We start from the raw sequence: 17,797 nt of genomic DNA on the forward strand, positions 1-17,797 counted from the left end.
GCAGTAGCCTCGTTTGTCAACAAAAAAAAACAAGCTGCAAAGTATGAGTCACAAATATTTTTTTGTGATCAGATTTGAAAAGCATTAATTGGCATTTGGGGATAACAAACTATTCCACAGAAATTGGCCAATAATGATTGCTGGCTCATCGATTGGAACACCATTAGTGTTTTTTTTGTCACCGTGCGCATTCATCTTTTCTCGACACATCGACGCAAAGTACACAACGTCAACGTATTTACGTCATTGATGACGACGACTAAGTCAACAAAATGTCCAAGCCCAACAATGACCCTGAATCCCCAAAGCTTACAAACCAAATGAATACAGTAGATGTGTGCGAGTATTCTCAGGAGCCGAAAGGTGTCATATTGGGCAGAGCGGGAATACTGCATTGGTGTAAAAATCACAAGTGACACCAAAAGAAACCATCTCACTGCAAAGCACTAATACCCATAAACTAAATATGAATTGCTCACAGTCGCAGTTATTAAGGACATGTCTAATTACTAAAGCTGGTAGTTCATTACCATATACTTAAGATTGTACAGCCACCACAGTGATTTTATTGTTTTCTCTCATCCCTCATTGACATTCCCAACTGTGTGTTACTTACTTAAAGCGGCTCCTCTCCTCCAGGTCTGCGGATGGCTCTGTGGTGATGAGGCTGACCAGCTCCTGCATGCAGTGGTCCTGGGAGAGGAAGAGGAGCAGGCGACGGTTCTGGGCCTTGCACTCCTGCAAGACGTCGTCTTCCTCCATCAGCTCCCTCAGCGTCACGTCCTCCCGGTCCAGCAGCTGGTCGATGTGGGAGGTGGTGTGTAGGTCAAACTTCCAAAACATGATGGCCGCCGGGATGGGGGAAACAGCCCTGGGGAAATTTTGGCCCAGACAACAATACTCCACATAACTGACATCAAAATAAGAAACAAGAGTGGATAATACATTCCTGTAGTTTCAAGAATCAAAACATATTGAGGCCGTACATAACGCATACAGCTAGGGGTGTAACGGTACGTGTATTTGTATTGAACCGTTTCGGTACGGGGGTTTCGGTTCGGAGGTGTACAAGTTTCCACACGAACATATTAAGTAGCCGCCTCCGCTTCCTTCTGCCTCTGTTTCTGTCAGTACTCTACACAGCACCCAGCATTGTCCCACCCACACAACCATCTGATTAGTTACAAACAGAGCGGTAACAGCCAATCAGCAGTGCGTATTCAGAGCGCATGTAGTCAGTGCTTAGCAGGTAAGCATCAGGCAGCGGACTCTCCCCAAATTATAATAAACACCTCCCAGTCAACTACTAGTAACATCACTATGAGCCCGTTGACCTTCTAGAAATATAAAAGGCAGCTCAGCTCGCTCGCAGTCCTGGCTTGAGGTGAAGGCTAATACGTTAGCTCATTTTGCGGTGTGTGTGCGTGTGTGTTACTGACAGCAAAGCCCTGTCTGTTATTTCACTTTACCTTTTTCTGTGTTGATGTAGCTGTGTTGAAGCAGCAAAAAAGGACATGTTAAATAAAGAGTTTCTGTCTCTGATAGTTGATATAATAATGTAACTGCATCATTAAGCCTACATGAACTCCATGGTGTTCAGGGATGAATAGTCTCTCCTATTGCTATTGTACTATTTTTTTCAGCTATAGTTACATTAATCATTAGTAATGCAGCAGCCTAGTTTTGAATGGCAGGGTCCCTGCTATCACATGTTGATAAAAATATAACATTTACATAATAAATCAACTACAGGCTTCCCAAATGCTGTAATAAATTAAACATGATGAGTTGACTTGAAACTGTTTAATGTTGCACTTTTTATATGTAGAAGAAAAGTTTTGTCATTTTATTTAATCTGAGCAACAACTTGAGGCAGTTTAATGTTGATTAACGTGGGAAGAATTATTATAGTGTTTCCAATGTTAAAAGGATAAAGCCATTGTTTACAAATTTGGCAAATAAATAAATTTTTTTACATTTTGTTGTTTTCTTACTGTACCGAAAATGAACCGAACCGTGACCTCTAAACCGAGGTACGTACCGAACCGAATTTTTTGTGTACCGTTACACCCCTACATACAGCACTTTGACACCATCTTGCATTTACTTTTATCACCCATACGTGAAACCCAACCCATTTTGTAACTTTGACTTGGAGCCATACAAGAGGATCTCCTTAGGTGCATTTGTGTGCTCACACATACCAGTGAATGAAACGTGGATATCTTTAATCAGACCTCCCCCACGGACAGGCAGGCATTTGTGTTTGTGCTGAAGACAGAAAGTGTGGCGAGGCCTGGCATTTATCAGCATGGGTCTCCTTTCAAAACACAGGCCTCTTTAGGAGATGAGATGGTGGGAGGCTCAGCATAACCTGCAATGTATTAAAAAAACATTATTGTACATATATTAAACTATGGAACAAGATTCCAAGAGAAACAACTTGGGTTATACCAATACAGCAGAACCTCAATTTACGAATCACTGTATTTGGGAACTTTTCAACGTACACATTTTTAGATCGAGCCAAATATGCCAATGTCTCTGTGTATGAACGCTTCAATCATTCATTAATTTTGTGTCCCGCCTGCAGGCAAAAAGCAGGGTGCATCATTTTTGGAGAGGCGGGGCCGTCAACGTCACTTGCTGCGCAGTACACTACTAGTCACTTGTAAGTGCTTTAGTGGATATGCTTGTTCTGTGTTTTCACCTTTTGACAAGTTTTGTCCATTTTGCTAACTTCAGGTAAGTCCCAAAAGGACAACAGAGCAGCGTGGAAAAAGGAGGCAATGGCTGTGGAATTTTAAAAAAACTTGGGAGTACATTAATGGCGCTCACACGTATGGAAGAATCGATTAAGCAGGCTTCATAAAATAGCAAGTTTGAATTGTGACGACACAGGAATTATTTGGAAAGATATGCCAATGCAGACTTATTTCACAGCGGAGAGAAAAGCTATCTTCGTTCAGCGGCGCCTTTTTCACTCACACACATGGACCCTCCCCTCACATACTTGATTTCCCTCTGCCTGTCTTTTCTTGTCAGCTGTTTGCCAATGGTAATGTAAGTAGATTTTACTTTTTAAAAATGTATTTGTAACAACATGGCTGTTAAAGTTAAATATTTTGTGATTTCTGATTGTTTGTGAGGGCATCAAAGGGACTTCCATGTAGGGATGATACTTGAAACTGGTTTTCCCGGTTGTTCGATAAGAAAAGAACCGAGTCCTCGGACTCCAATCCTTTTTTGAGAACCGGTACCCGTTATCAAGACCACTATAGTAAAGAAAAAGAGTTGCTTCTTTATTCGAATCCCTGGGACCAATCCCGTCCCGACCAGAAATGCCCCGTGAGACATCACAAGAAATGACGTCACGTAGCTCAGTCATTAGGAGCAGATAGGGAAAGCAGGAAAAACAATGCACCGGAAAAAGCGCTCCAAGGTGTAATAAAGCTCAAAACAAAAGGTATAATCCAATGAATAACTTTACTGAGAGATTTGAGCAGGGTACAAACACATGATGAACACTTTTACGACCAACCGGAAACATAGCAACAAGGCTAGCAACGCACCTCCTTTACGGCAGCTGTCGCAACGTTCTTAAAGCAATTGCAGCACATACATATATATACACAACATATATGACATCTCCCTTTTTTTACTTTTGTTTTTCTTTCCTTGTTAACCAAAACAAAATCACACTGTATATGTGTTGTCTGTCTAATTATAAATAATGCAGACGAGGCGTGTTGGCTGAGTTCTTGACGTTTACTTTCACAGCGTGCTCATAACCTCATTCTTAACTGCCGGGTGGTGACATGCCACAACAATTTTCGGAGCTACCGCGCATGCTCGTCACTCCCGTTGCATGCTGGGTAGTGTAGTTGTTATATTCCTAGCTCATAACATCACATCTTTCCCCCTATAAAGAAATAATGTTAACTCAATAAAGTGTATTTCTTTTTTTAGCTTTAACTTTTCATTTTTAGGGCCCGCACGGCCCATTGTCAAAGGAATCCCAAAGAGAGTCCTTTTGCAATGGGACGAAAAGGACCTATTGTTATTTAGCATTGTAACCACATTTGCAAACAACTTTTCTCTTCATAGAATTTTCTTTCAATAAAGAAATAAAGTGCAACAATGTCAAAGCATCATAACAAACAGTTATGTCAAATAGAAGCAGACGTGCACTTTTTGGAGAGCTGTATTATTTTCAGTTTTGTGCCCAAGGGACTGATTTTATGTAACACTATACTATTATTTATACACCTATAGTGATCACAGAGACAGGTTGTTTTTGTGTTACTGTATATATTTGTTTTACTTAAAAATCCCACTTAATATACTTTGGGTAACAACAGTCAATATTTATTTATTTTATTTATTTATAATAAAAGTGAGCTTTTGTTAAACCAAATATTGTGTGTTATTTTCCATATACAACAACCTATCTGGACTCGATAAGACAATCGATAAGGAATCGGTTCGATAAGAGGATTCGATAATAGGCTCAAACTCGATCCGAAACATCATCCCTACTTCCATGTTTGTGCGCGTGTTGACAGGGCAGCGCTTAAAGGACAGTTCAGCTCGTTGTTTTGACTTGTTAACAAAGAGAAAGTTGAACCACCACCCCCGTGTTATGTTTGTTATACAGTACGGCACTTTATATTGTGTTCAAAGTATACAAACCTTCACTAAAATATGAACTTTTGTCGAGGACGGAAACCATTATTCATATTTACATTGTTTCTTATGGAGAAATTTGCTTCATTGTACAACATTTTCGAAATCACAAACCCTGTTGAAGATCCTATTAAGTTCCTAAATCGCGGCTCTAATGTACTATTCCTCCACTAGATTGGGAAGCCCATGGTGACGTTCAGTGGTTGGTACAATGACAATAATGTAACATACTTCTACATAATATCATAGTATAACTAATGTATAGGTCTTTTTTTATAATAGGGTACCAAGTTTTTGTTTTATGCGTTATTAATAGAGCATTTACCACAGTCTATATCACATTAGATCCTTTCTGAGACTGTACAGTATTAAAAACAGACATTCCTACGCCGTTAAATAATAAAAAGTGATCAGGAAAGTTTCTATAGAGTATTATAAGAGACATTTCAAAACAACATACACACTGCAATCATCACAGTAATTCCATCAACATGTCACCGCTCAAGTTGCATCGAATGATGGTGCACAACAAAGACAACTATAATTATAAAAGTTATTGGAGTTGTTGCAAAGCAAGCACATTGAAGTTTGTTTCCCTGAGCAGTTACTATGGAGTCAAACAAAGGGGACCTAACTCAAGAGTGGAACGGAAATACAATAGCATTAGCTGTGCAACCGACACGTAACCAACTGTTAATTGCAGAAGGTAAAACTGATGGGAGGAAATCAAACCATTTCCTCCTTTTTCTTGCATCCCCCCTTTTTTTCCTGAGGAGGTCTTGTCGCTGCAGCAGTGGCGGCGTCCATCTGGCATACATTTACAGAGTACACAAGTGCAATAATACCCTACAGAGTGCTCCCTGTGGACAGCGAACTGGAAGGCAAATGCTTGACTTATACATCCAAAACAGACCGGACGAGAGGCAACTTCCACAAATACAATCCGCAAACCGCACAGAATTGCTGCAAATAAATAGGTGAACAAGAAATAATAAAAGAGATACACATTATTGCAAGCTAGGAATAAACTCTAACTGCAAAACATGAAGAGTGGAGGGAATCCTAGGAAATGGAATTCGGCTCACTTTTTTTATTGTTTATCCTCGCACAAAACAAGTATAGCCCCAACTCAATGTTTATTTTGTTGTCCAAGAGATACTATTAAACGCTTTAGCAAGTATTTAAGCAGTTTTAGAGCCCACTCAAAATTCATATTATAACATTATATACGTATTGTTAAATCGTTCACATATTATGTAGTGTCTATAACATATCACATATATGTGTCGGCAAACTGCTAGTTGTGTATTTTTTTGGTATAGTGCAGTATCGCCTACTCTGCATTGCTATTTATTAGGGTGAACTATATTGACATTATTCTGGCCCCTAATGGTTGTAAACGGCGTTATCAAAGTATTAAAATACGTCAAATATAGAGAAATCATCATCATTAGTTGATGATACATTCTTATAATCATTTCAGAATTTGATTAATAGCTGTTTTTATATGCATGATATACAACCGCTTTAAGCTTGGCCCATAACTGACAAACTAAAGTGGTCCGATTTCTATTTACTTGTGCATTGCCCGAACCGTAGGAGCGACAAATGCAGCATAATCCCCACATTTGGAGTGTGACTGTTGCATAATATACGTGGCGTTTTCTTTTTATTGTACACATTATGACCTGGGTTTTGTAACGTTAACCGCACATGGCTCAGTAGCTGCTGCTGCTGATGGCCTCAACCGACACCGAATGGCCGCTCTCGTCGATGAAGTAGCTCACTTTTTACAACAACAAAAAAACCAGACCGGAGGTTAAATACAGCAAAACAAGAAACATTTAAAAAAAAAAAAAAAACAGATGACCCACGATGTACAATGCCCCTTTCAAATGGCGCCTTGGTTCTTAAGTGTACTTAAAACAGTCAATTTAGCGAACTTGCTCCATTAGCTGGTAAGCTAGCGTGCAACTTATTGCAAAGCAGCGAGTTAGCCGATGCTAGCTGGAGTTCCTCCTTTCGTTCAAGTAGCACAGAAGCTAATTAGCCGCCGCGGTTTAACGTTACTGAGCAGTTAGGTCACTTTTTTAATAACCGCTTCACAACTTTTGGTTTCAACTTTGTCGCGGCGGAGTTGCCGCGAGCAAACTCAAAACAAACCACGTTTATACCCACTGCCAAACTTACCTTTGATTTTTAAATCCCGTTCGGTTCTGTTCGTCTTGGTTTTTTTTTTTAAACGTTGTACTTTTTACCGTCCAGCAGCCAAGCCCTTAGTCACTAAGCTGTCGAGCTAACTTAGCCAGCCGCGTTAGCTGGCTTACATTAGCCTGGAAGCGTCTAGTGATTTGTTTTGAAGAAGAAGAGAAGGGGTCAGCCTGCGACGGCGAGTGGCTGCTTGCTAGCTGGCTCAAGTTAGCCGAGTCAAATAAGCCTTCTTAAAATCGCCCCAAAGACACTTGTTGTGCGCGATTGGCTTCCCGGCATCGACGGGGACGCCGGATATTTCAAACAGAGCGTGGTCGATCCGCACTTGTACGCGGGGCTAAGTTTAACACGCAAAGCAGGAAAAACTCAGTCATATTTTTTCGAATCAAAATGGCGACATGGGTGCGGGGACGCGCACTCGTCTTGCGCGGGAACGTGCATTGAGCGGTGAACTGAGCGTTTTCGTTTTGATGGATTTATGAAGATTACAAATTGGCTTTATTACCATATTAAGTTTGAAGGAAATATTAAAGCGACGCCTGTGAGAATAGTTCGTTTTAGGTGGAAGCATTAGTCAACAAGAAATGGGCTGCTTCTTCTCTCGCCACCGAAATGTATATTACTGTAAGGCATTTGACTTTACGAAAAAAAATCACCCTCACTTTGAATAAAAATACTTTGCAAATTCTTCTCAAAACTAAATAAATTGTGACGTTTACTGATCTCCCTTCCTTATTGTAGCCTTCCTTCCTCCTCCCTTTTAATCCCACAATGCATTGCGCTGGCTCGCCGAGATCATGGACCAAAGCGGTAGGTGTTATTACTGTTACTTCTTCGCCCCCCACTCACGTTAATGGTGTTATTCGATTTATATTTGTTATAAGTATCGAGTACAGTGTTTTAAAATTAGCCAAAAACTGAGTGGTTATGCTGAATCATGCCGATATATTTCGAAAACGGCAGCGTTCCATTTAACGTGGGCCAGGCTAGCTAGCTTAACGGGCTAAGTGATGCTAGTGTTGGGTGAACGTTCAACAATAATTGAAGTATTATTAAATATAACTTCCCAAACAGAAGCACTGGAAATGTGGAATCCAAAATAAAATGCTTAGCTTGTCAGGGAAGTTTGAGTTAGGAGGCGCGAATGGTATGTTAATGCTAACAAGCTAGCTTACAACAGTGGTGTCCAAAGTGTGGCCCGGGGGACATTTCCTACCGCAGCTCGTATTTTATTGTTCTACGTGATTCATCTCTTCATAATTATACTAATGTGTTCTTAAAACAGGCGAATCTATACCTCTTGACTTTGTGATATATTTTCACCCCAGTGTGTCTTTACCTAGACCAGGGGTCGGCAACCCGCGGCTCCGGAGCCGCATGCGGCTCTTTGACCACTACGATGCGGCTCAGCTGCATACTTTCCGACCCTCCCGATTTTCCCAGGAGACTTACGGATCTCAGTGCCTCTCCTAGAAATCTCCTGGGGCAAATATTCTCCGATTTTCACCATAACAACTTAATTAAGGGCATGCCCTAATGGCACTGCATTTATTGTCCTCTATGGGTGAGGGCGGACCTACGTCACTTCCGCCTACCAATCCCCTAGCAACCGGGAATTTGTTGAAAACAAACCAGCTCACAGCGAACACAGCATTGACAGAAAAAGCATTTAACGAGCGTTGTGGCTTGGAAGTCGGCGTTAAATCCTTCATTTACGCATTTTTACTTATTCGCATATCGTGTGAAAAAACGAAAATGTATTATTTGCGTCAGACTCGTCTCAGTGAACTTTAAAGCTTCTCAGGCTTAGCTTAGCTTGCTAGGTAGCTTAGCTTGCTAGTTAGCTTAGCCTGCGCACTACTAAGAAAGAGACGCGGAAGTTATCAACAACAAGATCAAGTGTTAGTGTATAAAATATTGAGAGATTTGAGGGCTACATGTATTGTTTAAGTACAACAAAGGAGAGTTTAAACAGAGAAGGGGGAGGTGGCAAAATAACCTAATAAGGAAAGTAATACCAAGATAACGGCTAAATAATACTGCAATGTCCGGCAAAAAAACCCAAAAGAAAGCAGACTGACCCCTAGTAGCCCGGTCCTTGTAAGTTGTAGCCTTATGAAGGCACAGTACAGCAGGCGAATAATGTACAAAATATATGTCTTTGTATTGAAAAGTCTTGCAGACAGCATTTTGCGACTGTCTTGAAAAGTTGATTAAATGGCAACATGAAAATTATAGGGTTTATTGGTTTTTAAAACCCCAACTGTTAAGTGCAAATTTAAACAAAACCGGTTTTCGAAAATAGCTAGCTAGACTATCGACTATATAGTATATTACTTACTTAACTCAATCCTCTTCTTCCCGGATGGGAAACAAGGCTTCGACGACTCGACGCCATTCATCTCGTTGCTGTGCTCGTCTCTGTGCCTCGCCCCATGTAAGCTTCATCTCTTTCAGCTTCAACTGTTCTTCGCCAGGTGTTCTTTGGCCGCCCTGGCTTACGTTTTCCCGGTGGTGTCCATCTTAACGCTGCCTTTGGTATCCTCTCGTTGTCCGGTTTTCGAAAATAGCTAGCTAGCCTATAGACTATATAGTATATACCGCATGTTATTTTTGTTCAACAACAACTTCAGCTGTCGAACGTTATAAGGTACAAATTAAACAAGTACAACATTAGCACGGACGTATAGCCAAGTTGTGGTTAAGAAGGTGGATTTTTGTTCCTTATATTTACCAGAAACGAAGTGATCCGAACACACGACCCGGGACTTTGGGGGACTCCAGTGAGAACCGTCCTCGTTTTCCCCGTGTAAAGCTGCGAGCCATTTGTCTCGTCTCTGTGGGCTTTTATCACGCTTTGGCAGAACAAAATACAACCTTTGTTTTCCCCGTTTCCGGTTGTGGTTAGCACAACCAAAAACAACACAATTTTTCGGCATTTTGGAGGCAGAATGACGGGTTTAACCAGCGTAGGTCGACAGGTTAAAGAGTAATGGCAACGGTTTGTTTTCAACGCCAGTCTGGTTGCTATGGCTCGAAGAACCCGTATGTAGCTCAGTTGCCCGGATGTCGGCCCTCACCCATAGCCTGTACAGACAGCGTGATAGTCCGGCCACATGTTGTATGTAGCTTTTACTTGCACACGTAGGAGACAGCAAGGCATACTTGGTCAACAGCCACACCGCTTACACTGACGGTGACCGTATAAAACAACTTTAACACTGTTACGTTACAAATATGCGCCACACTGTGAACCCACACCAAAAAAGAATGACAAACACATTTCTGGAGAACCTCCGCACCGTAACACAACATAAACACAACAAATACCCAGAATCCCATGCAGCCCTAACTCTTCCAGTCTACATTATACACCCCCGCTACCACCAAACCCCCCACACATCAAACCCCCCCCCCTCCGTGCGTCGGTTGAGGTGGGCGGGGTTTGGTGGTAGCAGGGGTGTATAATGTAGACCGGAAGAGTTAGGGCTGCATGGGATTCTGGGTATTTGTTTTGTTGTGTTTATGTTGTGTTGCGGTGCGGAGGTTCTCCAGAAATGTGTTTGTCATTCTTTTATGGTGTGGGTTCACAGTGTGGCGCATATTTGTAACGTAACAGTGTTAAAGTTGTTTTATACGGCTACCGTCAACAGTGTGGCTGTTGAGCAAGTATGCCTTGCTGTCACTTACGAGTGCAAGCAGAAGCTGCATTCAACATGTGGCCGAGCAGTTAAGCTGTGTGAGCAGGCTGTAGAGGGCGCTAAAAGCAGTGCCATCACGAGTATCCCGGAAAAAATTGGGAGGGTTGGCAAGTATGATGCTATCAAGCGCCATTCATTTAAAACCTGCGGGCTGCACTAACATTAAATTTTCATATTAAGGTGCGGGCCGGGGCGTGTGTCTGAGACCCCTGGTTAAAACATAGCACAAAGCAAAAAAAGCTTTGTATGCAGTGTTATTTCATTTTAAAATTTCAAAAGAGTTTTGTGGCTCCCATTGTTTTCTTTAATTTGTGAAACTTGTCAAAATGGCTCTTTGAGTGGTAAAGGTTGCCGACCCCTGCACTAGTAAGTACTTACCGTATTTTCCGCACCATAAGGCGCCCCGTGTTATTAGCCGCACGTTTAATGAACGGCATATTTCAAAACTTTGTTTACCTGTTAGCCGCCCCGTGCTATTAGCCGCACCTACGCTACGCTAAAGGGAATGTCAACAAAACAGTCAGATAGGTCAGTCAAACTTTAATAATATATTACAAACCAGCGTTCTAAAAACTCTGTTCACTCCCAAAATGTAATGTGCAATCACAAAAATAGTAACACTCAAAATAGTGCAGAGCAATAGCAACATCAATAACTCAACGTTGCTCATATGTTAGTGTCACACAACACACAAAATAAACATTTAAAGCTCACTTTCTGAAGTTATTACTCATCTACAAATCCCTCGAATTATTCTTCTTCGGTGTGCTTCACTTGTTTTTTGACACCATCTGTGATGTGGACGCGCATGCAGTCGTAGATCAACAGGAACGGCGCTGCGTGAAAAAAGTCACCCGGTGTCTTCGCGTAAACGTCTATCAACCACTCGCTCATCTTTTCTTCATCCATCCGATCCCTTCGAGTTAGCTTTTATGATGACGCCAGCTGGAAAGTTCTCTTTTGGCAAGGTCTTCCTTTTGAATATCACCGTGGGTGGAAGTTTCTGGCCGTTAGCATGGCAAGCTAGAACCACAGTAGGACGACTTCTCATTCCCTGTGGTGCGAATATTCACCGTACGTGCTCCCGTTGTATCCACAGTGCGGTTCACATGAATATCAAAAGCCAGTGGAACCTTGTACGCGTGTCTCTTAGTAGGAGACATTTTGTTGTCTTTACAGAAAAACAAATGAAATTAAATATCCGCAAGCTTCTTCTTCTCCGGGGGCGGGTGCTCACCTTGGCGGTTGCTTACAGTAGAAGAAGAAGCGCTTCCTCTTCTATGGGGGCGGTTGCTTACCGTAGAAGAAGAAGCACTTCCTCTTTTACGGGGAAAAAAGATGGCGACTGTTTACCGTAGTTGCGAGACCTAAACCTTATGAAAATAAATATGAATATTAATCCATATATAAGGCGCACCGGGTTATTAGCCGCACTGTCTGCTTTTGACAAAAATTGTGGTTTTTAGGTGCGGCTTATGGTGCGGAAAATACGGTAATAATGATTAGTTAAGAGCCAATATGTTACTAATTTGCATGTTAATAAGCAACTAATTAATGGTGAATATGTTCCCCATACTAAAGTGTTACCATGTTTTTTTTACTGGTGCATAAAATGAACCGTGCATGAACATCACCTTGTTCAAACAACAAAACTAACACAGTGCATAAACTCACAACAAACTACACACCTGCAAATCAGTCAGCTGTTGCTGTATCCATAATACGCAGATAGGGAGAAGTTTGTATTTACACGATGAGTCGGGTGTGTTTTGACCTCTGCCGAACCCCTGAGGCCGACTCACCGAACCCATAGGGTTCGATCGAACCCAGGTTAAGAACCACTGACCTAGACACAAAGTAGTTTTTACTTAATTTTATGGCATTATTTACTGCTAAATGTTTCAATGTCCGCTCAAATTCATTTACTGGTCATAATTAAATTAGGGGTATCTAAAGTGCAGTCCAGTGTGCCATTTGCAGCACACAGCTCACTTTTTGTAGGGTAAAAATAAAATGAATTAATTGAGTTATAATACTAGATATTTACATAATGTGCTTTTCACCGATGACACAAATTTGACATGTGGATATCTTGCTTAGATTGCTTCGAATATATTGACAAACACTACAGTAGATTGGAATGGTAATAGCAGTGTTAATGTGAAGTTTCTGCCCCCTGGCTCACAGAAATAATGTTTTTTATATATATATACTGTGTATATATATATATATAAAAAATATATATATATATATATATATATATATATATATATATATATATATATATATATATATATATATATATATATATATATATATATATATATATATATATATATATATATATATATATTAGGGCTGTGAATCTTTTGGTGTCCCACGATTCGATTCAAAAAATTTTTTTTTTCCATTCAACACGATTCTCGATTCAAAAATTATTTTTTCCCGATTCAAAACGATTTTCTATTCATTCAATACATAGGATATCAGCAGGATCTACCCCAGTCTGCTGACATGCAAGCAGAGTAGTAGATTTTTGTAAAAAGCTTTTATAATTGTAAAGGACAATGTTTTATCCACTGATTGCAATAATGTAAATTTGTTTTAACTATTAAATTAACCAAAATATGACTTATTTGATCTTTTTTAAAATATTGGACACAGTGTGTTGTCAAGCTTATGAGATGCGATGCAAGTGTAAGCCACTGTGACACTATTGTTATTTTTTTAAATTCTTTTTTATAAATGTCTAATGATAATGTCAAGGAGGGAATTTTAATCACTGCTATGTTGAAATTGTAACTAATATTGATACTGTTGTTGATAATATTCATTTTTGTTTCACTACTTTTGGTTTGTTCTGTGTCGTGTTTGTGTCTCCTCTCAATTGCTCTGTTTATTGCAGTTCTGAGTGTTGCTGGGTCGGGTTTGGTTTTGGAATTGGATTGCATTGTTATGGTATTGCTGTGTATTGTTTTGTTGGATTGATTAATTAAAAAAATTTAAAATAAAAAAAATAAAAATTGATTTTTAAAAAATGAGAATCGATTCTGAATCGCACAACGTGAGAATCGCAATTCGAATCGATTTTTTCCCACACCCCTAATATATATATATGTATATATATATATATATATATATATATATATATATATATATATATATATATATATATATATATATATATATATATATATATATATACAGTTGTGCTCATAAGTTTACATACCCTGGGAGAATTTATGATTTCTTGGCCATTCTTCAGAGAATATGAATGATAACACAAAAAACTTTCTTCCACTCATGCTTAATGGTTGTGTGAAGCTGTTTATTGGCAAACAACTGTGTTTACTCTTTTTAAATCAAAATGACAAAAGAAAATACCCAAATGACCCTGATCAAAAGTTTACACACCCCAGTGACTTTGATCTGATAACATGCACAAAAGTTGACACAAACAGGTTTGAATGGCTAATCAAGGTTCCAATTAGGGCTGGGCGATATACTGGATATATCGCGGGTTTGTCTCTGTGCGATATAGAAAATGACTATATCGTGATATTCGAGTATACGTTCTCACGCAGTAGCTTTTAGCTGTGGGGCATTAAACTGCATGCGTTTCTCACTCTTTCCTGTCTCTCCTTCTCACAGAGACTTAAACCAAGCGCACCTTCTTACATACATCACATACTGTCACGTGAGCAACGTCACACGCTCCCGCGGAGCAGAGAGGTAGCGACATGGTAACGTTAGCTGTCATGCTAACAGCTAACGGTGTGGTTTGAGTGGTAATACGAGAGAAAGAAGGTGCGAATCTGGTAACAAATGGAGGAAGAATTAATTCCCAAGAAAAACAGCTGTGCTGATGGCAAACGTGCTGGTGTGACACCCCCGCCACTAAATATCGCCGTGGTGACATAAGCCAGCTTTTATTTGTATTCAATGATATAACAAGCCAAACCATCGTCTGATGGTGGTTTGGCTTCAAGCGGGAATATGTCTTTACATGTCAACATCTCCGTTCGGTGCCACACCAACTAAATGCCGAAGCAACTATTTCCACATCAACACCGTAGGACATATGTGAATTGAAGTGAAGTGAAGTGAATTACATTTATATAGCGCTTTTTCTCAAGTGACTCAAAGCGCTTTACATTGTGAAACCCAATATCTAAGTTACATTTAAACCAGTGTGGGTGGCACTGGGAGCAGGTGGGTAAAGTGTCTTGCCCAAGGACACAACGGCCGTGACTAGGATGGCGGAAGCGGGGATCGAACCTGCAACCCTCAAGTTGCTGGCACGGCCGCTCTACCAACCGAGCTATACCGTCCCATATTTGATACCAACTAAATGCCGAAGCAACTATTTCCACATCAACACCGTAGGACATATACTATTTGATATGCAGCTCATTTTTATGACACTTATTGAAATATCTTGTGTGTCATCATGCACAAAAGTGCACTCATAGCTTGTTTTAAAATGTCTCTGACAATCTTGCACTTTCTCTTTTGGAAATGACATGAATGTTTGTGCCACTGCTTAAAGGCCTACTGAAATGAATTTTTTTTATTTAAACGGGGATAGCAGATCTATTCTATGTGTCATACTTGATCATTTCGCGATATTGCCATATTTTTGCTGAAAGGATTTAGTATAGAACAACGACGATAAAGATTGCAACTTTTGGTATCTGATAAAAAAAAGCCTTGCACCTACCGGAAGTAGCGTGACGTAGTCAGTTGAACATATACGCAAAGTTCCCTATTGTTTACAATGATGGCCGCATGAAGTGAGAGAGATTCGGACCGAGAAAGCGACAATTTCCCCATTAATTTGAGCGAGGATGAAAGATTTGTGGATGAGTAAAGTGCAAGTGAAGGACTAGTGGGGAGTTGAAGCTATTCAGATAGGGAAGATGCTGTGAGAGCCGGGGGTGACCTGATATTCAGCTGGGAATGACTACAACAGTAAATAAACACAAGACATATATATACTCTATTAGCCACAACACAACCAGGCTTATATTTAATATGCCACAAATTAATCCTGCATAAAAACACCTGCGTGTTTGTTATGCTAGCTCCTAGCTCCTCTGCTAGCTCCTAGCTCCATAGAACACGCCAATACAATTCAAACACCTGATCAACACACACAATCACTCAGCCCAAAAGACCGTTTACCTAACCCAAGGTTCATAAAGCTTATATATTTTTAAAAAGTTACGTACGTGACGCGCACATACGGTCAAGTTATCGAATGTTTAGCAGCCAAGGCTGCATACTCACGGTACCTGATATTCAGCTGGGAATGACTACAACAGTAAATAAACACAGCACATATATATACTCTATTAGCCACAACACAACCAGGCTTATATTTAATATGCCACAAATTAATCCTGCATAATAACACCTGCGTGTTTGTTATGCTAGCTCCTAGCTCCTCTGCTAGCTCCTAGCTCCATAGAACACGCCAATACAATTCAAACACCTGATCAACACACACAATCACTCAGCCCAAAAGACCGTTCACCTAACCCAAGGTTCATAAAGCGTATATATTTTTAAAAAGTTACGTACGTGACGCGCACGTACGGTACGGTACGTGTTATGCTAGTTCCTAGCTCCTCTGCTAGCTCCTAGCTCCATAGAACACGCCAATACAATTCAAACACATGATCAACACACACAATCACTCAGCCCAAAAGACCGTTCACCTAACCCAAGGTTCATAAAGCTTATATATTTTAAAAAAGTTACGTACATACGCAAAAAAAAGCCAAAGCTGCATACTCACAGTAGCACGTCTGCGTCTTTGTCATCCAAATCAAAGTAATCCTGGTAAGAGTCTGTGTTGTCCCAGTTCTCTACAGGCGTCTGTGTATCCAAATCAAAAGTCCTCCTGGTTAGAGTCTCTGTTATCCGAGTTCTTCTATCTTGACTGCATCTTTCGGGAATGTAAACAAAGAAGCGCCGGCTGTGTACTGTTGTGGCGGACTACGTTCGAAAAATACGTCCATTTTGCACCGACAACTTTCTTCTTTGCTTGCTTGGCTTCCTTCTCCATAATGCAATGAACATGATTGAAACAGATTCACGAACACAGATGTCCAGAATACTGTGGAATTATGAAATGAAAACAGAGCTTTTTCGTATCGGCTTCAATGTGGAAGGCATACCCGTGTTCGCCGGGCTACGTCACACGCATACGTCATCCTCAGAGGCGTTTCGAACCGGAAGTTTAGCGGCAAATTTAAAATGTCACTTTATAAGTTAACCCGGCCGTATTGGCATGTGTTATAATGTTAAGATTTCATCATTGATATATAAACTATCAGACTGCGTGGTCGGTAGTAGTGGCTTTCAGTAGGCCTTTAATAACTGTTTAATAAATACAGTTTTGCTAAATTGACTTAGTTGTGATTTACCTCTCTGCATGAAAGTTTAAAATGAGCATATATTAATGCAGTGTGAACAAGAACGTTTTAATGTAGACACATAGAATCATCATACTGCTGTGATTATAGGTATCAAGTGTTCATTCAAGGCTAAGGCAATATTGGTCCATATATAAGGCGCACCAGATTATAAGGCGCACTGTCAGTTTTTGAGAAAATTTTTGGTTTTTAGGTGCGCCTTATAGTGCGGAAAATACGGTAATTACAAAAAAAACAGGTCACAGGTGAGGATTGGAACTAATGCTGGGCGATATGGCCTTTTTTTAATATCTCAATATTTTTAGGCCATATCGCGATACACGATATACAGTATATCTTGATATACTGTATCACAGTGTATATACAGTATATCTTGATATACTGTATATCGTGTATCGCGATATGGCCTAAAAATATTGAGATATTAAAAAAAGGCCATATCGCCCAGCATTAGTTCCAATCCTCACCTGTGACCTGTTTTTTTTGTAATTACCGTATTTTCCGCACTATAAGGCGCACCTAAAAACCAAAAATTTTCTCAAAAACTGACAGTGCGCCTTATAATCTGGTGCGCCTTATATATGGACCAATATATACAGTGGGGCAAAAAAGTATTTAGTCAGCCACCCATTGCCAATCAATGGGTGGCTGACTAAATACTTTTTTGCCCCACTGTATATATATATTTATTAGGGCTGCAACTAACGATTAATTTGATAATAGATTACTCTGTCGATTATTGCTTCGATTAATCGATTA

At 40.1% G+C, this 17,797-nt stretch overlaps 2 protein-coding genes across 4 annotated transcripts in view; one reads left to right on the forward strand and one right to left on the reverse strand.

The window, feature by feature from the left end:
- LOC133662049 (serine/threonine-protein phosphatase 6 regulatory subunit 2-like) overlaps positions 1-7,690 on the reverse strand; it is a 32,694-nt gene extending 25,004 nt beyond the window's left edge. The window contains exons 1-3 of one of the 3 annotated variants that reach the window (XM_062065707.1): positions 7,560-7,690; positions 2,205-2,374; positions 617-871 (exon numbers count right to left, since the gene is read on the reverse strand). In XM_062065707.1, the coding sequence (XP_061921691.1) occupies positions 617-843 (227 nt within the window). In that variant the 5' untranslated portion in view covers positions 844-871; positions 2,205-2,374; positions 7,560-7,690. Of the gene's footprint in view, positions 1-616; positions 872-2,204; positions 2,375-6,876; positions 7,341-7,559 lie in introns of those variants that run through there. The other 2 variants (XM_062065708.1, XM_062065706.1) reach the window with 2 other exon arrangements.
- LOC133662050 (E3 ubiquitin-protein ligase Hakai-like) overlaps positions 7,161-17,797 on the forward strand; it is a 23,679-nt gene continuing 13,042 nt past the window's right edge. Inside the window, exons 1-2 of the mRNA XM_062065709.1 lie at positions 7,161-7,521; positions 7,639-7,707. Of these exons, the coding sequence (XP_061921693.1) occupies positions 7,695-7,707 (13 nt within the window). The 5' untranslated portion in view covers positions 7,161-7,521; positions 7,639-7,694. The remainder of the gene's footprint in view (positions 7,522-7,638; positions 7,708-17,797) is intronic.

The sequence above is a fragment of the Entelurus aequoreus genome, linkage group LG12 (genome assembly GCF_033978785.1).
Source record: "Entelurus aequoreus isolate RoL-2023_Sb linkage group LG12, RoL_Eaeq_v1.1, whole genome shotgun sequence".
Lineage (NCBI taxonomy): Eukaryota > Metazoa > Chordata > Actinopteri > Syngnathiformes > Syngnathidae > Entelurus > Entelurus aequoreus.